The sequence below is a fragment of the Uloborus diversus genome, chromosome 1 (genome assembly GCF_026930045.1).
Source record: "Uloborus diversus isolate 005 chromosome 1, Udiv.v.3.1, whole genome shotgun sequence".
Lineage (NCBI taxonomy): Eukaryota > Metazoa > Arthropoda > Arachnida > Araneae > Uloboridae > Uloborus > Uloborus diversus.
The window spans coordinates 196,621,568-196,649,507 of NC_072731.1; the positions used below are offsets into that span (position 1 = coordinate 196,621,568).

General features: G+C 31.8%; 1 protein-coding gene across 1 annotated transcript in view; it reads right to left on the reverse strand.

Annotated features, from left to right (window-relative positions):
- Window positions 1–18,183, reverse strand: part of LOC129224145 (nephrin-like) — a 93,846-nt gene extending 75,663 nt beyond the window's left edge. Inside the window, exon 1 of the mRNA XM_054858564.1 lies at window positions 17,856–18,183. Coding sequence (XP_054714539.1) covers window positions 17,856–18,183 — 328 coding nt within the window. The remainder of the gene's footprint in view (window positions 1–17,855) is intronic.
- Window positions 18,184–27,940: the final 9,757 nt, after the last annotated feature.

The following is a 27,940-nucleotide window of genomic DNA, read 5'->3' on the forward strand; positions in this document are numbered from 1 at the left end:
AGACGCCAGTTTTTCATTGAAAATCATTTTTAAAGCAAAAAAAGAAAAAAAAAACTTTAGGTAAAGAAAACTAGTTTTGCCAACGTTTGATTACAACATCCCATGCTTCTCATGTTTTCAACAGGTTTCGATTTGGGATCTATATCAAACCCGGTTGAATTTATCGTTTGTCCAAAGCCAAACGTCCAAAGCGAAACAACAATTTTGAGCTTACGCTTAACATTGAACTTGGCACATCATTTTCGACTTCAAGTGCTGACGTTACTTTCATCCCATTACTTTCGCTATTTTACTGTCACTGCAAGGGTCTTTAGCATTAAGATTTGCAAATTACATGGATTTTTTTTAAATTAAAGTTGAAATCTTCCTGGAGAAAAAGTCAAGATCAAAAAAAAGGCTTAAAGTTTTTCTTTTTGCTTCTGAATACTGAATTATTTGTCTTAGAACTTTTTTCTTGGAGAGTTAATATTATATTATAAGCAATCCAACTTATGAAGGGAAAAGCTACTTTCAATATTTGACAGTAATATTCATTACATACAGGAAGGAGTTCTTTCTCTCATGAATTATCGTGACAGCAATATTTTAATTGTTTATTAAAACATATGAAATTCCATGTAATTTACGTGGACGGAAAGACTTTTTATATTTTTGCGAAAAATACCGCTTTTATTTACGTTTGTCGTAGACTATGAACTTCTGTCCCTGAAACAAAATGGGAACATTTTTCGTTTTATTATTAGGAAAATTAAAAATTCCCTTCCATCGATTCGTTCCATCACAAGCAAATGCAAATATTTTGCCATTTCGAGAGAGATACGCAAGCAGTGAGTATCAACTCTCGATAATGAATAAAGAAGGAAAAAAATCAATTTCACGTTAAAGTATGAAAACTTTAAAACACGGTGGAGGAGAAAACACACTTACAATAGGTTTCATATACGCCCCGCGGTTATTTTACTCGTATAATACTTTTTTTCTCTAAGTTTATTCTCTCTGAACGACGCAGCGAAAAGTCTTACAAATATTTTAGCAACAACAAAAACTTCTCAGAATCATTCTTTTGTTGGTTGAAGACTTGGGGGAAAATTTAATAATTCAGCGGTGGACGTATCAAAGTAGTAATTGTTTGCCGAAAGCAAGGGATAATAAAAGCGAAACCTTTATTAATTTAGAATATATATATATATATATATATATATATATATATATATATATATATATATATATAGGGTGGTCCTTATTTTTGAAGTTGCAAATATTTTACGCGACGCCCCCTCAATTTGTTCCATTGTACAAATAAATGATCCTGCAAAATTTAAAGTCAATCCATAAATATTAACACGTGCCCCTAGGGCCCCCTTCTTTGAGTTTCGAAGAAAAAAATTGCAGATTTTCTCATTTTTATGTAAAAATATTCTAACGTTTTATATTTAAAGTAATTTTGAACCTAAATAGGTGCTGCTACTTCCAGACCGACCATTCTCTCACTTTCATTCAGTAAAATTTAACATGTTACAGAGGGTACATGTACACCAATGGCCTTGGGTCAAGCGTACCGCTCTTCTGTGCTTGTTCCTACCAAGCGACAGGGGAACATGTCTTCCCACCAAGATGAACACAAGGAATTCTATAGGTCATTAATGAATGGCCTAGGCCATTAATGAACGATCTTTACCTACAATAAATTGCCTCCTCCACGCTTTGGGGGTGTTGATTTACAAAATTCCCTGTGTATGTAATAGGTGTGTCAAATAGAGTCGCAAGGTTTCAATGCTATAAATATAAGTAATTGCAATTATATTTTAATTCGCTGTTCTTTAGTTATAAACATACCTAAATTCATTTGCAATTTTTAATTTTTAAGATATAAATTTCGGAAATCCTCGATTACTGCTAACATAAAAATATACTTTATTTTCCATAGCTAAAATATAAATTTAAAAAAATATCCAGATCGGAACAATGTAGAAATCTATACTTTAAATTAATTTTCTTCTATTTCAGTACATAGTCCTTTATTATCATCAAATTCTTGAGATTCACAAGATTTAGAAACCGAAATGGGTATCTATCCTAACCTGTTGAACTTTTGTTTTTCACAGCTGGTCTACCACAATGCAAAACATTTGACAACTATTGATATCTGCTCGCCTTTCATCACTGTTAGACAAATGCCATATTAGGGATAAAGATGTTTATTTATTTACAGCCTATGTAGATGCAGTAAATTTAAATCCAAATGACCTAGTGATCAATCGTACATTCCTTAAGAGAGCAAAAGAAAATCTTCGAGAGGTAAAATTAAATTTCTTGAAATTAAATTTAGCTTTTGTAGTTATTCATGGGATACAAAGCAACATCCAGATGTAACTGGAAAAAGAACGCAGACAGGATTACCGTGATAGCTTCAGGTCCTAACATTCAACAGCTACTCGGCATTCCTTAGATATTTCTTCAGTTGTATATGATATCTTAGATGATAGCTCTTTATTGCCAACTGTTCTAACTGTAGTGCTTGATACAACAACTTGTAATACCAACCGTATAAATTGTGCATGCAATTTTTTAGAGCAAAAACTGAACGGTGATATATTACATTTGGATTGCCATCATCATGCACTTGAAATCGTACTGCAGAGTGTGTCCTTAAAGAAGTTCTTGCCTTTCTTAATTCTAGATCAGATATTCAATTATTTAAGCGCTTCAAAATTCTGTGGAAAGATCTCCATCATTCAGAACTTATAACATTTCAATCAAGTACACATATCACTTAAATTCCAAAAGACGAAAAGGGATGGCATATTATTGTTCGTAAAAGGCGGAATTGAGAAAGATTACAGAGAAAATTTTTATATTTAGGAAACAATTTAAATTGACCTTACATGAAAAGAAAGCCCTTCAATGCTGTTTTACAAAGCTGTTTTACAACTAAATGCTGTATGAAGATATGGTTTTTCGCAGTGACCTAATCTTCGCAGTGACCTAATCGAGGCTCCTTTGAATAATATAATATGTCTGAAAAACTAGCAGCATACAAAATAACGACAAACATGCAGCAGAAGCAGTGATTGGAAAATTCATAAATCACTTATGGTATTTAGGAGATAAACTAATAGCTTTGTCCGTATTGGATGAAGGAATTAACTTTGAAGATAGGAAAAGACTAGTCCAAAACATGCTTGTGATAAGAAGACGTGTCTGATGACTGTTTAACAAATTTCAGATAACAGTAGATGATTTAGAATACTTTCTTAGTAAAGATCTTCCTCTTTATAGAATCAATTACGAGTCAATAAAATTGTTTGATAAATTGCAAATACTAAAAGATTTTTTCCTATTTGATCCTGATTCACGGCAAAATGTTTAAGCTATTTAAATGGAAGAGACATGGTTAAAATACTAAAATTTGTGAATGATACAACTGAAAGAGGAGCACAATATTAATCGAAGAATTTCACAACTAATTTACCAAATATGAGTCACAAAGCAATTTATTTTACAGACCGTCCAAGAGTATCGGAAAAAAATACACACTATAGAGATACATTGAGAAAAGCGTACGAGTAAGGGAAGTTTCTAAAGAATTATTTTATTCTTATTCAACGTAAAATCTTTAGATGATATGAAGTAATTAAAAAGGTTAATTTTAGTGCTACCTCACTGTAAAAATATTTTACAAACCTAGGAGAAACGTTGTACTGGGTCTGAAGTAAAAACTCGGAAGATTTGTGGGAAAATTATCAAAAGTGAACTCATATTTCACTATCGTCCTATATATAGGACAGCTCAGTTTTTTTGCGATACTATAAGTATTTTCATGTATTTTAACTTATGTTTGTTACTGTTATAAACGTTACACTTGATTAGTGCTAAGTACAAAAATTGAGAATTCTACTTTGAGGATTTTATTTTATTTTGTTTTTTTTTAATTTAGCGATTTCTTGCTGTTTTATTATGCGAAATTTAATTTTTAATCAAATCCATTTTATAAAAAATATGCCAAAATTCTGTCCACAATATATTACTTTTAGTCGTATCCGTTAACGCTAAAGAAAATTTGCAGAGAAAAAAATACATTTAAATAGGTTTTATGGAAGTGTTTTCAGCCGTCCTGTAAATAGGACGATAGTAAAATCCCCTACTGTGCGCTCCCAATGAACAGATCTGAACTCTCACAGAATAGATGGGCCCAGAAGTCAATACTATCCAGTTTTGTTGTAACAAAGTGAGCAGGAACTGGTTTCTCTGGTGGTTGTGGGGGAATGCTTTTGTTGGTTAATTTACCATGAGCATTTTATCACGTGGTGACGCTATCTTCTGCACTGGGCTAAAATATTCGCTCAGTTATTGTTGTTCGAAGTGTGAGAGCTGATATCAAAAACAAGTAGAGATGAGTACTTTTAGTAGATGAAGTAGGAAATTCCTAACAACGGAAGAAGCTGTGGAGTATTTAATGTCATTAGATGATGAAGCAGATGAGAGTGATCCTGAAATGATAATAGTGCCACCTGATCCAGACACAGTCACTGATGATGAAGAAATTGATGAAACCTCTATTACTGCACATGGTCACGCTATTTTTGATGAGAAACTTCAAGAGGAAACTGATGGAACAATTGAAATTTTAAAAGGAATAAATAGCAATGAAGAAATAAATGTATCACAACCAAAATGGACTAATCGTGTACCAAAGTTTTCATCACATCCTGAAAAGTTTTCTAATGAAAATCATCAGAAGATATTGGACATAATTTCAGAAAAATCACTTGTGGAGCTTTTTGAGGTTTTGGCTATAAATATGATTTTGAAAGCAGTAGAAGAAAGCAACAAATATGCTGGACAAAAAAATAACCATGATTTTTGTTTGAAAACGGACGAATTCAAGCAATTTTTAGGCATACTTTTCTACAGTGGTTATCACATTCTACCAAGGGAGAAAATGTACTGGGAAAATGCTCCTGATACAGGAACAACTCTGGTTAGCCAAGCAATGTCAAGAAAGCGTTTTTCTGATATCAAGCGATATTTACATTTCAACGACAATGCAACTATTGATTTATATCGATATTATAAAGTTCGTCCTCTCTATGATTTTTTGAATGAAGCTTTGCAACAGTTTGGCGTATTTTCGGAGCATTTAAGTATTGATGAAAGGATGGTTCGTTATTTTGGAAGACATGGATGCAAAATGTATATGAAAGGGAAACCTGTGAAATTTGGTTACAAGCTCTGGATACTTTCATCTTTTGATGGTTATCCTTTTCATATTATACCATATCAAGGGGCACGAAAAGAGAACCCCATTTCTAAACATGGTTCCACTAGTTGTAACGAAACTAAAATGATGAAAAAGGGACAGAAGTTGTTATCAGAAACAGTTGTTGATGAGTTGCTATCCATTATTGAAACTCCAGCAAAGCATAAAATTTATATGGATAATTTTTTTTCATCTTATAATCTTTTTTCTCATTTGAGAAGCAAGCAATTCTTTGCTACAGGAACAGTAAGGGAAAACAGAATGGGAAAATGTCCTTTAAAGTCCTCTAAAATCCTGGGAAATATGGATCGCGGAACATCCGACTGGAAATTTGACGTGAATAATGAGATTGCAGCTGTTCGATGGAACGATAATAGAGTAGTATCACTCATCACAAATTTTGAAGACACGAGGTGTTTTAAAAAAGTTGAAAGAAGAATGAAGGGTGGAAAACAAAAAGTAGACATCCCATCTTGTGTTGTTTCATATAACAAGTATAAAAATGGTGTTGACTTGTTCGACAATCATATGGAAACATATTACTCTTCCATACAAGGTAAAAAGTGGTATTGGCCTTTAGTTATAAATGCCTTTGAAACTGCACTGGTTGCTGCTTGGAAAATATCGAAACTCTTTTCTACAGAACAATCTTTGGAACTTCTTGAATTTCGTAGAAATGTCACTATTGCTTACCTGGGTTTATGTGTACTACGAAATGTTGCAGGAAGACGACTGGGTGTTCAGCAAAAAAGCGCAGCTTTTTTGAAGTTGAAGAGTGATCATATTTTAGTTAAAAACCCGAATGGAAAACAGCGTCGATGTCAGCTGAAAAACTGCACTAAAAAAACCCGTGACTATTTGCAAAAAATGTAACTTGGGACTTTGCATGGAATGTTTTCTTCCGTTTCACGCATACCAGGATGCTTGACTGGAAAACTTTACACAGTAACGGATTGTACCATCGTCCTATATATAGGACAGCTTGTTAAACTGAAACTAATAAAGTTTTGGTAAGTTTTAAAATTTTATATTTCTTCTTGAGCTCTTATTAGTCTGTAATAGCAATTTTTCGGAAAAATATTAATTATTTTTTAATGTGGTACAATATGGGTTAAAGTTCAACGGCCTAGGGGCACGTGTTATTATTGACCGATCGAGTTCAAATTTTGCACACGTTACTTTTTATTATCGTGTCACAAAACTAGGGGGCGTCACTTGTTGAATTCCGAAAAAATATTTTTCCCGTATAAATAAGGACCACCCTAATATATATATATATATATATATATATATATATATATATATATATATATATATATATATATATATATATATATATATATATATATATATATATATATATAGAGAGAGAGAGAGAGAGAGAGAGAGAGAGAGAAAGAGACAGAGGGAGAGAGACTTCTGCTACTACAATGCGTATGCAACGTATAATCTATAAGTTTCATTGCACAAAACACTCTTCTTATAGCAGCATTTATTATTTGTTAGTCATCAATGCTTAAAAATTCATTACACTCAATTTTTTTCAACGTGCGGACTTTTTTGTGCCGTATACGAAAATTTAAATCAGATTGGGACTCAATTGACAAATTTATTTATAAAACAGACGAAGTGATACATAAAACAAACGATTTTACTAAATTCGAAATTTTTTTTTGCAGTCCCTATCTACCACACAGAAACAGGTTTCATTGCATTTTAGTTCCTTTAAAAAATGACACTTAATCTCGCTAAACTATATATTTTGAATTGTTTTCCGCAATTTACTGCTAATATTTATGCAACAGTAAAATTTGCTATGAAATTCATTGAATTGACCCCACTTTCCTGTATTATATAGTATCTCAGAGTCATCATATGTCATTTTAGAATTTAATAAAAGTGATATAATATGAGTTTATTGTTCATTGAGACAAATATGGGGAGATACTTTAGGTTGTGACTAAGGAATTAATTATTCAAAGTGTAGAAAAAAAAAGGCTACTATCGAATCCAAGCAATTAATCGGGAAGAAACAAGAACGTGACATTAGCTTTTAAAGAATTTTATTTTAAATCTAAATCCAGCTTATAATTGTCTTGACTTTTAGCTCTATGCTTAAATAATCTTTTCTTCAAAATAAACCTTAGACTTCTTTGAAGTTGGGTTAAACGGTAAGCAAACGCATCTGTTAGTTGTTCTAACCTGCATTCTATACTATCTTCCATAGTAAATGAATTAACAATAGTTCTTTAAAATTATTTACACTACTTAATTTTTATTATTAGTTAAATTGTTAATTTTTTTTTTTAAATCAGAATCATCATACAAGTGATCATTCTCCTTTCTGTTGCAAGAAAATGCTACTGCAAAAAGTATTATTCAGTAATTTGACACCGCAGTTAACGTTTTTTTAATTGTTTCCATACCGTGATTTTATTTTGTGCCTTACAATGTAGAAAATAGCTTCTCTGCTGAATTGGATAAATTGTACAGATTTGATTATACTATAAGTTAAATGTTCAAATTGTTCGTTTTTTTTTTAAACAGAATCATTATACAAGTGATTTTTCTCCTTTCTTTTGAAAGAAAAGGCATATCTGTGGAAAGAAACGTACAAAGTATTATTCAATATTCTTAATATTCTATAGGAGTCTCAAATCACATTTCGGATGGTACAAAAACAATTTATTTCTTATATTCATTAAATGCAATGTCCAATATCCCATTTCGTGGTAAATATCGAATTTTCGAGCAAACATGTTTATAATGTAGCCGCGTTTCGATATGATCATTTATCGAATTTTAAGGACGCTCGAACAAAAAATAACTATGGAACAAGAAAGGATAAAATCGAATTTTTCACAGCCTTGTGCCTTTTTCTTCATTCAATGCATGTAATTTTGCTTTCATTTTGTGTATAGAACATTCGAGTGTGACACAAAATCCGATCATGCTCAGGATAAAAGTAAAGATATTTCCCTGTATTGTTCTCATACTTAAAAACAAAATAAAATCTCCAAAGAAAAAAACTATTCCCCGAAACTTCGTAACAACGAAAATGTAAGTTACATTTCTTTATGCTTTATTTTTAAGTTCAAATGGCTCAATACAAAATCTGAAAACATGAGATAATTATTTTCTTTCAGCACCTTCAAAATTTGAACAATATTTTAAATATAACCATTATAAAGGTAGGAAATGACCCTAATAAAAAACTTAATACAAAGTATTTGCACAATGTTTTCGACCGATTTCCAACATATGTTTATGATACTTACTATTTCTTAACTGTTATGTATTGAAAGAGGGAAAATAAAAATAAACAAGTGAATGTAATATGTTACAAAATTACTGCAATTATAACGTTGTTCTTTTTACTGCTAGTTTTTCAGCACACATGCACTTTTTCATTTCTTATTTTACGTGCAAACTCGATGTGCTTAAGTGAAAATTTGGTTTGAAAATATAGTTTGTAAACTTCAGATATGAAAAATTTTGTTTATTAAGCGACCTCGAGTTCTTTATTGTTCTTACTTGACTGTTGAATGACGTCCGTCCTTTGATTTTATTATTCTATGTTTACAATGCAGGCGCTCATGGACCTCAGAATCGAATTATTTATAAGCGACATTCTTGACTTTACACAATCCTTTTACGCGAAAACAATATCTAGTATGTAACATTCAGCATCCAGCCCCTAGGATTCATTTGAATTTTGACTAAATTGAGTTAAAATTACGATTGTGTTAAAAGCCAATAATAGATACGAAAACTCCTGCAAATACGGTCATATCGCAGTTTGAAATTGCAAAAAACATAATTTTAGATATAAAAATTCAAACTTGTTTTTGTATTTTTTTCTTTGTTGAATTTGTTTCGTTACTGTCAAATTACAGTACGCCAATGCTTAGCATTGATGTGTAACACAATTATCCTCATATATATAGTAGCAAATTCACTGATCGAGTAACGCTGACGTCATTAATAATGAAACTCGCGCTACAGCATGATAATCTGGTATTATTTTTGTATAACTTTTGACATGCAGGAAAATGCTTTATTTTGACAGGGCTGAACTGGATTTGGTAACCTGACTGTTTTTACTGGTAAAACTGTCATTTTAAGAAAATGAAAAAACAAAAACGTGGTCAAAAATGAACGCTATCTACTGCAGTTAGGGTTAAAAATTCAACAATCAAACTATCACAAAACAGGCAATTGCTTCGTTCAAATGTAGAAGCAATTTTCACCCGTCATATCTTGAAGGGCGATTTTTTAGATGTTTCAATTATGCAAAAAAAAAAAAAAAAATGCATGTTGCAAACTAAACCTAAAAAAGATCTGATTACGTGCTGTAGTTTGATTAAAGTTTTCCAAACTTGCAGTATCAACGCAATCTAATGTTTTATCTTATATAAGAGAAAAGCGTGACTCCTAAAAATAAAACGCATACAAATTCAAAACTAAAGTTTTGTGCATGATATAATGCCACAAAAAGAGCAATTAAAAATCGAGAGCTAATTAAAATAACGATAAATGGTAAACCTCATTAACGAAAGAAAAAATAAAAGAAATGTTTGAATAAACTTTTAAAACTGGAAGAAAAAAGTTCTTCCTTAAAAAAGGTAATCATAAAGCTATATTATCGAGAAAGAGAAGAAGGGCAATTAGGAGAGACTTGTAAATGAAATTACCCGATTAAAGCCAGCTGTCACAATGTGAACATCATTTTTAATACTAAAAATGATTAATAATAAAAAAAAAAGTAATGTTTTAAATATCGTGCAGGGAACTCATTTATTTTAAACTTACTTCATATTTCATTGATGCATTTTCTGCATCACGAGATGTTTTTTATCTTTCTCTGACGGTCTATTAAAACTTTCGTTAACGGCATAAGTTTATTCTTAGAAACAAGATATGCTGAATTAATTGGACGCACATAAAAACTTCTCTGCCTGGTAAGGGTAATCTGAATGAGATTTAATGACTTATGCCTTCCGTTTTCTTATAAATTTTGATTAGTCGAGTCAATGCTTTTATGACGATGAATCGCTGCTCATTTTTACGCACGTAAATAAAGTTATTTTCTAATTTGCTAATCAGTGAAGACCTTACAGCAAATGAGGGTCAGCGTCAGTAGCGTTACACATAAAAAGTTCTGTCAGGTACATAATTTAAAGATATGGTAAAAGAATTCTTAGGGCTTTGTAAAAGTTTTTAAATACATTCCTGGTTTCATTTTCCTTACTGACAGTGTTCTTAAAATGACCGTAAAATAATTAACAACTCTAAACCCTGCACTACTGTTGAGCTTTCAAATATGGAAGAATGACTGCTATTAATTATGCAATTTGAAATTAGGATATTTTTAAAGAAAAAAACATTTCTTTAAAATTTAAAGATGTTCATTTCATACGTAATTATTTTGAATAAAAAAATTTTCCTCTTTGAATACCTTTTTCGCCTCATTTCTGCTAGTATAGGAAAAAAAAAGATAAATGCAGGAACTAATATTTGTAAAAGTATTGTAAAAGTATTATTAAAAAGTTTAAACTGAATAATTAAGTAACATTTTAAATTTAGTACACTCTAAAGAAGAGTACTGATATAGATAAATATTTTTGTCTTTTGCATATCAGACGGCCGGTACGTTTGTCCCCTCCCCTCCTTCCTCAAAAGGAATTATAGAGTGTGGACAAAACTGTTTAGCTTACTGCATTTCCTTACGTTTCTAAACTCTTAATTTCAACAAAAATGTCGTTTAATTTTAGAAGGGAGTTTAAAAACTGTTTTTCGTTTAAAAAATTATTTTTTCCTAAAGCAAAAAAAAAAAAAAAAACGAATTGCTCTGCTTCAACTCTGACTGAAAAGTTTATTTTATGTTATTACTTCCTTTGTACGAACAAAATCAACAGCAATTTTCGTAGGGCCATGGTGCAAGATCTTTTACTTCATTCTTATCAAAAAATATAAATGAACGCTAAGAGTAAAAAATGAACTTTTGTTTGCAGAATGACGAAGAATGTACTCGCAAATTAGCTGGTAATCCTCTACAGAGGAAAAAATATGTTTCACTTTTGCGGCGTTAATCACTTAACTTTTGATCTATTTTTAAAGTTTGACAAACTTTGCATCTAAAATATCCAACGCTCGTGATCATCCTTAAATACTTTTCCTTCGATGAGTTCTAATAGTTCAGCAAGTTCCACAAAATTTAATGTGCGGAGAGCACAGCAGCCATCTTTGTTTTGACTTTTTACGTACGTACAAAAGGTTAAATCTAGAAAAATCATGGCGTTAATTTACCGTACGTTAGCATTTCGGTAGGTGCCATTTGCGTCCGGTAAGAAAAAGCAGAGATTAGCGGGGTTTTGTTGCGTACATAAAAGTGACGTCATGGGTGGACGTTGCATGCGTTAAATTTTTACTTTCTGGACAGAGACTAGGCCTCTAAGATTGAATTCCGTGGTGCCATTTCAATTGAAATGAATGAAAGGTGAAAACAGTTGCATTTTAGAAATAACCTGGAATTGAAACATTTTCATATAATTAGTATTAACTATAAGTACATAAATAAACCTATTCGCTAGTATGTAATCTGCTGCAAAACACCTATTTAAGAAATATTTGAATGCACGCAGCGTGCGAAACGAGATGTCAATACGCTTTGATCACAAATTGTAGGCAAACTAACTCGCATTCTTAGACGAAATTAAACGCTGTCAGTCAATAAAGTTCACCTCCATTAATGATATCATCACCTATTCATCGCTCGGGGAACTAAGTTTTGCACAAGCTGCAAGGCAGCGCCGGCACTCAAAACCTGAATTATTGACGAACATCCAATCACTATACCCTTGCTTCAACAAATTGGGACCCCGATTCATATTCATTCCACGAGCCCAACATGCGAGTAAATCTGAATTTAATACGAGAGCGATAAATCCGAATCACTATCTCGTAGGTTTATGGCGCTGAATAGATTACGATCCATTTAGAGTGTTGTGGATGTAGGTTTAATATTCTCCAAAGAGTGTAGGAACGCCGGCTATATAAATGAATTTTACTTGATTGTATCTGAAATATACGTGTTTATAATTCATACCAGTGTCATATCAGTCTAGAAATAGTGCGATAAGGTTTGGATTTACTCTGCAAAATAAATTTTGGGAAATAATTTTGTATTTTCTATACGTTCGAGCGTCTTTCATTGATGATCGAATGCATGTTGTATATTTAGAAGGCATTATCTGCACAGGTATCTTTAAATGTCAGTGCATTAAAAGAATTTGCTGGAATAGGTAAAGGAATATAGCAATGCGATATGTAGGGTATGAGATAAATATCAAAAATATGTTTGCTTTGATTTTTGTTTCAAAGTACTATTTGCTTCAATAGGTAGTATAATGACCATAATTGACTCTTATTATTTCGCAGAGTTAACGAATTTTAATTATTTAGCTACTTAACAAGGCGTTTGTCCAGAATTAAACGAACGTTGGGGAGGGTGGGGCAAGATGAGATATCGGGACAAGACGAGATACTGAAACTCCTAAATAAGTAGATGCAAACATTTAGCGGAAAAGTAATGAAGTAGTTGCGGTAGGAGTAGGAGAAACCACTTTGGTCGATTCAACCAGGTTGTGCGCTGCACGTGCATTGTACGTATAAAGTTTTTCAATTTTCATGCGTTTTTGCGTGCTTTTATTTTGTCGGATAATCTTTCTTGGTGTAGTTTGGTGAGTACATTTTTACTTATCTTTGTTACTACCGTATAATCGTAATCGCAATTTAAAATGATAAATTTACAGTGATTTAATGCATTTTTGGTTTCTAACCTAAACTTGAGTAGACAGAGAAAACGCTAAATGGCGTCAGTGGGGCAAGACGAGATATTATAAGAGGGACATAATGGGATATATATATATATATATATATATATATATATATATATATATATATATATATATATATATATATATATATCATCTAAACCCACATGTATTGCAATTTGTTTTTTATTCTGTTCATATTTTTTAAGATGGTAAGGAGCTACCAAAGGAAGACGAATAGGAAGCGTTGGTCACGAGAATCGATGTAACATGCATGGAATCCATAATGAGTGGATAAATGGGTTTCAGAAAGCATCCTGAACTTACAATGTACCACGGACTACAATTCATAGAAAAGTGAAGGAAGCTAAAGAACAGCCATTTGACGAAGGTGTTCTTACGGTAAATTAAATTCAAATAAAGAAATCGCAAGTTTAGATCTGGTAAAACCTTGGAGCCCAATGAAAAATATTTCTAAAAATTTCTGAAACTAACCAGAGAGAGATGAGGAAAAAACAGAAAATCTAAGCGGAAAAGGAGAAGCAAATGGAAAAATTTTAGCAGAAAGAGGAGAGTAAAATGGGAAAATCTAAACAGAAAGAGCAGAAGAAAATGTAAAACTTTAGGCAAAAAGAGAAGAAAAAAATTGAAAAATCCAAGCAGAGAGAAAGAGAGGACAATATACTATAAAAATCCAAGCAGGAAGAGAAGATCGAAGAGAAAAAAGAAAAAGAAACGAAACGTGAAACGGAATTTGTGTGTGTGTGTGTGGATGAAATGTTTTCATTGACCTCCTCAACTAGTACAGCAACGAAAAACGGCCAGTCAAAATATATAAACAAAAGAATCAAGATTGGAAAATTAAAATCCAAAAAAAGGGAAACCATCAGATTCTTCGTCTTCTGAGCCTCCTTATCTCGAATGCCTTCATTGTGGACATTCATATTCCCAATAGACAGAAGGATGGATTTGGTGCAACGAATCCAAGAAATGGGCCCATTGTTCGTGTTCAAAAGAGAAGGATGAGGACGATGAAGCTGATCATCTTAGTGACTTATGCCAAGGCCGTGCGGGAAAGAGAAAAAATAGGAAGAATGAACTACAGGCCTCAACCTAGAAGTTCTGAGGGGTGTATGACGTCACACTGGATATCCTCTTTTTACGTGCCTTTAATCTTTCTCAATAGGAAGTTTTCGTTCGTCAGTCTTTCCTTTGTGACTAACTTTTGGTACATTTTGCTAAGTGTGTTATAGGCTGATTGAAACGACTTTTAATGTAAACACCTGCTTTAAAAGCAAATATTGCTTGCTTGCGACCAGGTACTAAATCTATAATCTCAATTATTAATAATTCGTGCATTATCCACGAATCCACGTTGTAGATTGCAAAATTGGGGATATTTTTTGCCTGAACCATCTGTGAAGTATTCAGTAAGTTACCGCCCCGTTACTACATTGAACGTGTCTGTGCCCACTCCCCCCCTGTGTATATTTTATATATATTGCTACCGTTGTAAGCTTAAAGGTGAAAAAACCAAAGGATATATTTATAAACAGATGTATGTAAAATATTTTATTTTAAAAATTAATTCCAAAGAAATAGTTATTCACTATGAGCTTTTCTATTGATTGCGATTGAGCTAATGTTAAATTCCCCCTATGAATTCCGTCCAACCGATTCCGGGCTTTTGTTTTCGATTCACCAAGGCAATTAAAATTTAAGTACTAATTCCATAAGGTATGAAGTGGTAAAATTAACAGAAGAATAATATTACAACACGGCTTTTTTTAAAAAACTTGAAACCATTCATAAAATTAATGTTTAACAAATAAATAACAGTACAGTTTTTGAATTTTATTTTTTCATTTATATCATTTCAGAAATGTGCTACAGATTCTTAAATACTTATTATCTACTTAAATATTTCTTATCTACAGCTAATAGACAATAAATCCAAACCAAATATAGTCATTCGTCACATAATTTCTGTCAAGTCTCTGTACGTACAAAACAAATGATTTTAGGTTGTTCGGTTGATAGAAAATTAAAGCATGGAAAGTGAACTAGATTAAAATGCGAAATACAATGAGATTGCAAATTGAAAGTTTACCTTAATAATTCAGATATCTGTCAAGTAAAGTAAGGGAATGTGTAACAATGTGAACTAGTTAAGATGACTGAGTTTTTTCGAAATGAACCAATTGGATTTTTTTTTAAATAAAGTAGTAGCACACAAGGAAGGAAATTTTTATTTAAAATAAAACTTGTGTGCATTGCAAAACTATTTTTTTTTTATTCTAGGAATACAATTGCGCTTTAAAAAAATAAGAGAAAAATTTTCACTTTTTTTATGGGGCAAAGTGAAAAATAAAAAATCTTTCTAATAAAAAATTTTCTATTTAATTATAAAAAATATTTCTGATGAAATGTAGTAAATAAAATGTTGAACAAATAATGAGATGCTATAAAAAACAATAAATTATGAACAAATAAATTTATTAAATAATAAATGTCTGAGAGATATACATGTATGAGAATTAATAGAGAAGAGAATTGCTAAGTGAAGGAATGTAAATGGAACGAAATTTTCAAGTATGTACACATAATAGGAGTTCAAAACATGGCCTGACCCCCCGTAAGATGCTTGTGGCTTCCACGAGGAGGACATGAACAGTACATCCAGGGTTATGTGGAAAACTGTTCCAATATAATAAAAACAAGATTACTAAATGATTTTTTTTCTGAGCAAAAACTGCCATTATCGATGATTTAACCACAGAGATTTCCTTTACAACATCCTTTATAGCACAAGCTTAGTTACTACTTCCCTCCAAAACTGCTGTTACGTGTTTATTTTTCCAAATTATAAAGCAAACAAAACTAAAACGTTTAAAGCCGCATTCCATCTAACTTAGTTCAGATTGTGAAAATAATATCTAGTTCTTCTAATCTTTTTTTTTTTTACAAGTTTTAAAGCATTTAGCGCTGTTCTATATACGCCCCAAACGCAAAGCAAAGAGGGACATCTAGATGTCTAGTGTGACGTCACACAGCCATGGTTCTTACCTTGAGTAACTTCCTCCTATTCCTTCTCTTTCCCGCACGGCCTCGCTTATGCAAACACTGAATTTCATCTTACCCCACCTGGTGGGGTAAGATGGGATTTCGACTAAATCAATTAAAACTTGCGTCTTAAATTTTCTTTTGGAAATAGGATATTGAGTCGAATTTTATACTTTTATAATACGTGAGAGATAATAAAGACATAATTTTCGAATTAGTTTATAAGTTCCGTTTGCCGCCACAACTGTTTTCTTTTCTTTTTTTTTTTGGGTTAAGTGTCTCATCTTGCCCCACCCTCCTCTACCTAGCTTCATATCACAATTAATATTTAAAAAAGAGACTGTATTTCTCTCTCTATGGACAAAGGCCATTTATTATTATTTTGAATGAACGAGTCAAAGTCATGTTTGAAATTTCAAAAATAAATGATAGGTGAAACCAATAAACTGAATTTAAAAACTATATGAAATACATTCTGTCAAAATGTTAGACATTCTTTAATAGTTCTAATTTAATCCTTTTTTTTTTCCATAAAGAAAAAGTAACTATCAATATGAAGTGAATGCATTGAAAAAATAATACTAAATAGCGCAGTTTCCTTTGCAGCACGATATTTCTCAAAGTGTAATGAGATTAAACGGTAATATAATTATGAAGCTAAAAGAGTAAATAGTCGTTTAGTACATAATACTTATTTTCTTCAAAATAACCAAAATTAATCATTTTATCACTAAAGCTGTAATGGTGGACTTGTTTGTTGAATAAATTACACTATTAATCTTTAATGAAGCAATAAACCTATCACATTTAGTTGAACTAAATTCGTAAAACGTTCAGAATAAATTTCTGAAAGGTTGTCAACTGCACTGCGAAACTCAAGTAAAATCTATTAATAAACTAATAGCTCAAATGCTTACGACAAATAACGCTCGATAAACTGTCGTAAAAAAATAGTTTAAAGCAAAAGCACAGAAATGCCTAAATGCCTAAAATGCTTTTGCTACCGAAATTAACTGTATTATCTACAATTTTGTACAAAGAACTAAAGCAATGTAGATTTTAAAAGTTACATATTATTTTTTTGAAAGCATTCAACTGACGTGAATTTAAAATCTGAATTATATGCATTGTTAAAAGCAAAGTAAATTTCCAAGAAATACGTAAAGATTCCTTTTTTAATTAAAATCAAGCAGTAATATTTGAAAAATCTTGTGTACGTTCAGCACAATACAACAGGCAATCAAATAGATACTCTTGTGAATCAAGTTTAGCATTGGAAAAAAAAGTTATCTTATAGTTATTTGAATATTGAAAACGAACACCAAATGACAGGCGCATCAGACCACTAGCATGGCATTCCTTTGTGCCCGGTTTGATACTGCCTCTCTGGCACTCTACCAGCTTGGCCAACCAAAGGCATTTTTTTCTTGTATCGCCATCTGACGCCAGGTTAGAGCCAAATGTGAGAGATGGGTATTATACCATGCTTTAACTTTTCAACAAAATGTGTTATGCAAAGGCCATTATGGGGTGCGAAAAACGGCAAACAAAAACGATACGCAAAGCTTCTAACAGAAATAGATGACTTTTTAGATTAAAATAATAACTTTCAGTTTTCGAGTTTAATCATAAATCTTACTTCAAATGACCTATTATTTGAAAAAAGTAATAACATTAATTTTTTTTTCTAGACTCACCTATCACATTTAGTCGAACGAGTTGAGTGAGCGTTCTCGAGCGTTTAAACTCAGTTCGGCATTTATAGACACCATCATCTTCTGCATGAACTGGGTTCAGGTCAAGTGTGGGCGGGTCTGAGCTCATGTCAAAGTTCGCTCTTGCCCCAAGCTCTGTGGATGGGAAGTGTCTTGCCTTTTCCAGGGCCCCTTTCCTAGCGTCCAGTGTGTATATTGGGGCCTTGGCCTCCCCTTTATACCATAGTATCAGCGTAACTGAATCCTCAGGTTCAGAGAGGTTGCACGGCAAGGAGGCCCGCCGGCCAGCGACGGCCCAAAGCTCCGGCATAGCTGCAACGAGAGATGAAATTTATTAGTTTGCAGCTGGGGACCTCCTTGCCGTGCATATGAAAAGTCATATTTTTAAATTATTTACTTTTGTATTAGCACAGCTTTCTAGTTGGTGAATTTCGTCCCCTTTTTGCCTACTTGCCCGTTGATGTTTAAGGTATTAAAATAAATTCAGAAAAGAATGCTAATTATTTCAAAAATTATCAATGAAACTGAAAAATCTGAAAGCAATTTTGTAATTTTTGAATAAAGTTTTAAAGTACACCGCTTAAATGAGAAAATATTCGATTGTTCACCCACAAGCAGTTAGTTTCTGTGTGCGTGTTTCAATGAGTCATTTTTGTGATTAACGAAAACTTTATCAGGTGAGTTTAGAGGAATGACATTTCACAATAACTGTTCATATTTTTAAAATAGTGATGCAGTATTTTTCACAAGAAAATTTGTTTTTTTTCCCTACAGATTTCATAGAATATTAAATAATATTAAATTACAAACGCTTAATAATAATAAGCTCATCACTTTGTGAAGCGATTCTTTATTTGTTATAATTATTATTATTATTATTTTGGTTTATTTATTATTTATTCTTTTTTTTTGGTTTTATTCACTTATTTAAACAACTGCACTATTTTTTCATTATGTTTTGTTAGCAATCCATTTAAGTGGATTTGTTTTTTCATCGATTTTCTGTTCTTTTATGTAACATATGCATTTTGTCTTTGAAAAATAATTTTTCATGAAAAACACGTTTCCGTTATTATTCCATGTATCGCGGTTTATGAATCATATTTGATTTTTTTTTTCAAAATGATCAACGTCTGTACACTTAATCGCTGCATGCAATATCTTTGTACGATATCTAAGTTGACACGTAATTAGCAAAATATATTTTAAACAAAACATCCAAAAAACAACGTGAAATCTTCAACCGTTTAATTGAAATAAAAAAAGGGGTGGGGGTGTAGGAAAAAAATAATATTAATGGAAGCATATTTTTTTAAAAATGAATTTTTGAAAAAAAAAAAACTGTAATAAAGACAGATAAATATTATCAACAACGAAATACAAACAATTTATTAATGCGTGAAGCTACGAAATTTACTATCACCTCTTGCACAGTGCTTCAAAAGACAAATAATTTGATTTAATGCAAAATTTTAGAATACATTGAAAGTTTTACTGTTTTCTGTGTTTTTTAATTTAAAAAAAAATGCTGTGTTGTATCTAGCTTGCAGACGAGAGATCTCCCACTACATAGAATATTACAATAAAAAATATTCCTGTAAAAAATGTACGTGTATGATTTTACTTTAACATCTTTTTCGTCTTCCTTTTTCCATGAAATGTCTCATTTACCTTGTCTTTCATGGTTTCTGATCATGACAGATGCATTTCTTTCTTTTTTTTTTGTGGATTAGAATTCCATGCTGTGGGTTTTCACTATAATGAATACAAAAGTCTCTAGCGAATGCCAGTTCCGGAATTCTGAGAAATGGAACCAAAAAAGTTTTTGAAAAAATATTTTTTGTCCCCTTTCCGCTACATGAGCTACTCTTATTTCAATTTCTTGCAGCGACATTGAAGTTAAATGCAGCAGAAAAAATGCTTTTGTCCTTTCCTTCCATTATTTTTTATGACTATTCGTCAACTAAAGAAAAAAACTCGAAAAGAGCTGCTTTATGCATTTTGAACATTGGAAGAGCTAAAAAAGAATTCGTTATTCAGTCAGAAAAAAACAAATTATGTTAATGCAGTGCAATGAGAAAATCATAGACTTACATTTAATTTGTCTAATGAAATAATAGAAAGTACACTTTCGTAATGTTAATATATGCTTTGCTCATTTTAGTATACAGGCGTTCCTCGTATAACGTGATTAATACGTTCCGTGTAGTATCGAAACCGTGTTATAATAATCGCAAATTTTTTACCGTGCAATATCGAAACCGTGTTGTAGAAGTACCTTGTTATACGATGGACGCCTGTAATTGATTTCGTTGGAGTTGAATAAAAAGTTAATAGTAAAAAAGACTAGTCTGGTTGTAGAACTACATGCTGCAAAAATTATTATCTTAATAAAACTTGAATTGCCTGTTATTATGATCTAAGCAACAGCATTATGTCATTATAAAATCACTGTCGAAGGGTATTTGTTTCAAATTTTCAAATCCTCGCCGGTTGATACAATAATTATCATCATCGCAGGGGACCGGAATACGCAAAAATATTCTCAACCATACAACGGAATCAACTTCGCATTAACAGTCAAACAAATGAAAAAACTTCGCTTAATAAACATAATTTTGTCATTGAATAAATTCAGATCAATTAAATTTTGCTACCAGCGTACAAGTATAAACATCCTTTTTTTTTTTTCGCGTCCCTACAAAAAAAAAAAATAAATAAATAAATAAATAAATAACTTTCTCTAAGAATGAAATAAATGAATGCAGAGAAAAAAAAAATGTGTGCACTATTTTGTGTTTTAATGTTCAGAAAATTGAAGTAATCAATAGCAATATTTTTAAAAATTCAGCAGCTTTTTTTTTATTTTCACGGTAATAAATTTTACTTAAAGTTCTAAGTGTGAAAATACGTTTGACCAAAATATATATATGCTTATTTCCGGTTTTCCATATTGTAGGAAAATACTTTCTTTTTTTTTTTAATTAATTAATTAATTTATTAATTTATTTTTTATGGTTTTAATTTACATTGTTGGAAAATTTCCTTACATTCAAACAATTAAAAACTTTCTTAATAAAGAAAACCGACTGAGCAGCAGGCTTAAATTTTTAATTTAGAGATTATCAAAGATTTGTAAGGAGAGTAACAAGTGTTACAGTGTTACTGTAAGTGAGTTACATAAATGAGATTTAGTTCCGCTGTTAACGAATAATCGAAAACTTTAATCACAGAACTCGTTAAGAACTGACTAAAGTATTAGTCAATTTTCTTGAATTTTCAACTCAGAACATCCAGTTGAATTTCGAGAACTAATTACTTCTACTCTTCAACAGTAATGCTTGGATACAACCTTTCTCGTTTTCTGCTGCTTTAATCAAAGCACAGAAGAGGCTCAAAACTGAATTTAAATGTATTTCCTTGTTATAGACTCTCATCAAACACTAATTTATATAAAATTATTTAAGAAATATTATTCGGAAACCACGTGTATTCAACAACAAAGGTAAACATACGTTTGTTTTCTCTCTATTTCTTTGTTTTTGACTGCTATCAATTGATAAATAAAACAACTTTAATAAATATCAGACGTAAAGGTGGAAAGGAACAATTGTTAATATATACTTACAATTGATTCATATAGAATACACGTTTATAAATTTCGTTGTATAAACAATAGGATGAGCCGAAAAAAACTGAAAGTTGCAATCTTGATTTAGACTATCCACCAGAAGTTGCGCATTTGTTAGAACAATACATTAATGAAATACTTTCAAGTTTGAATAATTTCTTAAGACCTCTACTAAGGATTGAAGTTTTGTAAAAATTGGGAAAAATGGTCGCTTTTCAACTTTTTTTTTAATGAAAGTACAGATGTTGAAGGCTTTTGCTCTGATACCATTCAAATGCCACTTAAAAGTAATCTTTCCACACTCTTTAAAATTATTTACATTCTTCACAGTTTTAAATTTGCACATTAGCCTTAAAATTTTGAGGAAAAAAAATGACTTTTTAGTGACTTGTTTTGCACCCTGGAATATTTCTTTTATTGCCCACTTATTATATTTTTGCAACGAATGAGCCCAATGCAGCTTTGAATCGGAAATGCAATTTTATTTTAGGATCGTAACAGCCCAGAACTCACCACAAGGCAGTGGCTGCATTTCTTTCTTTTCGGTGCTTATTGCACAGGTTTTTTTTTTTTTTTTTGATGAGGACTACAATCTGAGTGTCTTGTCTAACTTACACGCATGATATACAGGGTGGTTATAAAATAACGTGAGGTGTTCAGAGTTCTCTAGCAAGCGAAGTATTGGACGAAACATCGCCAAATTTCATGGGTGTACATAGCAGACCATGGGATTTTGATTTCTACTATTAAAAATAGTACCAAAAGATACGACCAGGGGGAATTTCGACTCTGCAAAAGTGAATTACTTGCGAATACTGAAGAATTAAATGTCAATTAAAAGCTCACATAAAGTTATGCTACAAATAACTCTTGCTTACAAATGAGGTTCAGTGTAACCAACAAGAAATTTTAATTTTCAACAACAGAATATTTTTACCAAAAGTCGTCAGGAAGAAATTTCGGGGCTGCAACAAGGATTTCTTTCTGAATGAATATTCATGTAAGATGGTGCAGCACCCCATGTTGGGCTTTAGGTACTGAGTGTGTGGCGGCAACGTTTCTTTGATAGCAGTTTTATTAGTCATGCATTTCCTACGGTATGGAGACCGTGGTCGCCCAATCTTTCACCTTGTGATTTTTAACCATGGATATATCGTAACGGTGTTGTGTATATGCAACATTTTTCCGATATCTCAACTTTCAAAACTAGAAAAATGTTACAGGTAGGCGAAATTAATCCTCCCCCCCCCCTTCAGAAGTGTGGAAAATATTGTGCATTGTATGCAGTACCTGGAACATCTCGATGTTGGTCATCCTGAACCTTATTTGTTGGTAAAATCGTATTTTGTGAATAAAATTAATGCATATTTTATCAGTTAGCAATTAATCCTTCAATAGTCACACTGATACACCTTTTCAACGCCAAAATGTCCCCTGGTGGCGATTTTTTGTACTAATTTTTTATTTCAGAGATCGAAATCCCATGGTCTACTGTGGATGCCTATGGAATTTGGCATTGTTTCGTCCATTACATCACCCGCTAGAGGGCTCTGAAAACCTCACGTTAATTTATAACCATCCTGTATTTTTATTCTACACATCACAGAGTACATATAAACAACACATGAAAGAATTTACAGCACAAAAAGGGAAAGTATATCCGGAGGTTTTGACCCACCACCTCAAGTGTGTGAAGAGTTCGCTTCAGGGCATATTTTAAGGAAATTTGACTGTGTGGGCAACTCCAACTTCCTCGGAAGGGGTGGGGGATTGTAAATGTGCAGTTGATGTTAGTTGAATAATCGTCAAAAAAGAGTTGGGGCGTGAAAATTGGAATTTGGGAAATTATTGCAAATGGTTGTTTTGTTCGTTAGGAAAAGAGTGTAAAGAACATAAACGCTGTGACTCAACGTTTAAAATAGTTCAAACAGTCACTGAGGTTTTTCAATTTCATTCATTATAATACAACCATTCATTTTCATTTTAATACAACCAAATTCAACAACAAACAAAAATTTAGGAAAATGTAGGTGGGCAATTTTATTTGACTGTGGGGCCAATTTTATTTGACTCTGTGGGCAATTGCCCAAAAAAACCCCATTAAAATATGCCCTGGTGCGCTTAGACCAAGTGAGCACTAGAACTGTGCGCTTAGACCACTTGGCCACTGAGGCCCCCGGCTGCATTTAGGGTTACATTCTGTCCCTCCCATTCAACCAACCCCGTTATTTACGTGTTTATAACACATTTATATTTGAAATTACTTTATGATTCATTTTTCTACTTTTGATGCAAAGTTTGAAGTTGGAGCTTATGACTCCATTTGGGCATTGATGATCAGGAGTATAAAGTTTTTCATATAAATACTCATCTTAAACATTCCCTTAATACCAATCTACAGACTCACTGACCAGTTTCAAATACCTATTCTTTATTAACGAGGTATATTGATACACATAAATAGTTATTCGTACCTGCGCGCTATTCATACAAGGTACACTGGAAATATCTCCCACATTTCAAATATGAAAATCAAAAGCATAGCAAAAGTCTAATAAAAAAAACTATTTTTAGGTGTAAGCACAATAATGCTTACAAATAATGCAACTTAACCTGCATCAGTTCGTTTTTAATTGTAAAAGATTACCTTCCTAGTAAGTTTAGGTGATGTTGTTCGAATTTCTTGGCGGATGTCAGCTTTTAACTCCTGTTATTTTCATGCATTACTTTAGTAGGCTTAATAATTTGAATGTCCTCAGAGAACGTGTTGTCTAAGTATTTTTTTTCTCAGAATGACATCAGATGTTCAGAACGCATTTGTCTTAGGAGGCTCATCGATGCCCTTTTTGTGTGTACAGTTGCGCTACGGTTTTTGAACTACAAAGCGAGAGAGTCCCTTCAATCTAGCCGAGTCTCGGCTGCAAGAAATTCTACAACATCTGCAACATTACTGTTGCTTTTTTGTCATCCTATTCAAAAGAGTGTGGACTTTTAGCTCCTAAATTAGTAATAGCTCATCATAAAGTGACACCTTGACTGTGAAGGGGTTATTTACGGGTCTGTGGAAAACCATTTTTGGCCGGGTAACGTATAAAGATTGGTTATATATGGCCGGGTAAAAAAAAAGGTTTCTGCTGATTAGTCAGATAGAAGAAAGTGCTTCTTCCCTTGCCAGTACTGTAGTGATGCGGCTGCAGTACAAACTGTAATGCAAGTTCGATGATGTGATGATAAAGGCAGCACTTAAAATGGTAGATCATGGTCTACTCAAGACGACAACAATCCTTATCCTAACGTCACACTGTTAGCAACCAAGAAACTTTGGTGACAACTGTGAGATTTATTTTTGCCGCGTTCTGTACAAACGAGAAATTGCCAATTATGTTTCATGTAAATAAAAAAATACATTTTTTCTAATGAATTCTGATTTTTAAGATAAACTTCTATAGTATTAAAATAATAATTTAAGGTTAATAAAGTACTGATATTTTTTATTATGTTAAATATTTATTTGTGAACCCATTTTTTCTGAAAACTTAGATATTTTTTTAATGAAAAAAATGTTTCGGAAATACATCTGAAAAGATAACTATTGTCTCAGAGTAAATTGTCTCCTCAAAAAATATACTATTAGCTAATAAAACACATAAAACACATACATAAACTGAATAACAATAATAGTTATGTGAAACAGGACACTTGGAGTATCGTACTTTGAGTAGATCAAGTGAATTGCATTCAAAACGCATAAAACCATTTTTTTCATTCCATTATCAACAAACAAAAATTGTGTAAAAGAGTTTAAAGCAATAGCGCGTAAGCTATCATAATTTAAAGAGGACCAAAACCCTAAAAGCAATACTACATTAAAAAAATAGAAGCACCTACATATATATTTTTACATTAAACAAACAATAACGTATTTAATAATGGAATTACAATGAGGGAATTAACGATTTCCCTCCAAAAAGTGTTAACAATAACAATAATATTTGTGTTAATTTATTTACAATGTGTGAAATGAAATTTAGAAAAGAGTATAAATAAAAAAAGCATTTTAATTAAGAAATGAAAACTTACTTGTCTGCTAAAAGCAAGTTGACAAAAAGAAATTGACAAGCAACTAAATTAAAAAATCAAAATATTTCGCATTTACGTATTTTACTGTTAAAAAAGAAATATGTTTTCAAGAAGCCAGGTTAGGTTTGCCCCCACTATAGAGGAGATTTTAAATTTAACACGAAATATCAAGCCAAGAAAATCCTTATATATACTCCTGTTAACAAGTTAACTGTCATTTTTAAGACTCTTAGCACCTTGAAAATCATCCGTGTTTGGTGGTCGTTAAAAGAACAATCACAAGAGAAGACGTATTAAGTAAATAAGTAAAACAAAATGGCTAATAAAAAGCCAATGTGGAGAGCGTATCTTGTAGAACACATACTTACATCAAGCTGTGGGTTCAGCAGCGGACTGCAGTTTTTGTAATATTGTGTATAACTAAAATCGTTTTAATCAATTTACTATTTTCATTAGTTTTGACTACTTAAATTTAAGAAGTTTAGATTTACTATATTTTAAATCATTATATTCGGATTATTAGTTTTTATTATCATAATTTTCTATCAAAAATACGTAGTTCTTTTATAATCTATCAAATCTTTAACTTTGAAGCATAATATAAATCCCACGTTTTAATGAAACTATTGGAAAATGAATCACGCTGAAATAACTTGAGGTTTCATTTACAACTTTATGAAACGCGGAAAAAACGTTTTACATAAAACTTAAATCAAACTACCTGCTGAAGAAGCAAATAATATTGAAGCATTATTTGTAAAAAGTACCACGAAAAGTAAATTTTATACGTGTCTTTAAAATAGACAGATTGAAATATAACTGGTATTAGTTTTGATACCATTTTATCACAAAGAGCAAATTTTTAAGAGCTTAACTCCTTGACTAGAAAAAATCTTTCAAAATTATTTTTAAAACAAGTGTTCTCGATAAACACAATACTTCCGTTTTATTCCAGACTCCAATTTTATTTTCACTTAACAAATTGAAAAACTTTTATCTATAATAAAACAATAACTTTTCTATGATTATTATTAAAAACCAAGATGTAAAAAACAGTCATTATTTTAATTTTTCTTTATTTCACGAAATTCATCTTTTTTGGACTTTTTATTTTAAGCACGGTGGGAATTTTGTTTTAGAATTAAATGTCTTTTTAGAGTTTGGTGTAAAATAGAAATGAGTAAAAATTCACTATATTTTAAAACTTTAAAAAACTTGTCTAAACAAATGAAGAAAAAGATTTTTAAGGTTTGTTTTTTAACGTCTTTTGTGTATTCAATAGAGCTTTAAAGCTTTTAGAGTCCTCTACTTGCTTAAAAGCTGTAGTTAACTACAAAATATAATTGAAACATTACAAAGAGATTTTCATACAAGTTTTTCACATTTCTGTCAATTAATAAAGTGTTGCCGGAGGTGCCTCTCCCCATCCTATCCGCCGCCAAGAACAATTAATCCCCCCCTCTCCAAATCTCCAAATACCATAAAAGTCCCAAAACAACGAGATCCCTGACCAAAAAAATTCTTTCCAATAATTTCATTGGTGCAGTCTGCGCCACGACCCCCCGCCCCCTTCTCGAATTTTATAAATAGAAAACACCGGACGAGTGGTTAAAACTGGATTGGTGACAGTGAAGCATTGAAAAACCATCTGGTTTCTATAACTACTTTTTTCTTCGGAAAAGTATGAATTTACACTTTGTTGTTTTTGTTTTATTTATTTATTTGCTGTTATACTTTTGTGCTTTCTTCTTCGTACATTCACTTGTTTTGATGTTAAGTTCTGTTGTGAAAAAATACAAAAAAAAAAAAAAAAAAAAAAAATCTTTACTATTTTTACTGTTTGCAGAAAGTAGGAGAAGAGTGGGTACAGTGAGACGGGGAGACAGCAGCAGGTTATTTTCTGTTTAGCTATTTCCAGACTGGCAACACTTTTGTAAAGTCAAATCCACATGCTGTAAACATCATTTCAGAAAGAAAGTTGCGTTCAGATCTGAGGTGAGAAAAATAATTTCGTCATCTTAATTTACCCCCATATCAAAGTCAAATTTTTGCATTGCCTTTTGAATCGTTCCTTGCCTTGTTTGATATACTTTAAAAACTGGTGTTATTTGTCTTTTATTAGCCTATTATTTGACGTTCATTTCAGCAGTAAAATGATTTTGTTATTATTTTTTTTAATGAAAATGGCGCTTACTTAGTTCAGATGTAGCAATGAGGGAGCAATGAGACAGGAACAGTGAGACATCATTGAGTTCGTGTTTTACTGTTACCGTGGTAAGAAGTGGTGAAATTATGTGCTGAATGGAATATAATTACAACTAAACTGTGTAAAAAAATAGTTACGAGATCGGTTTGA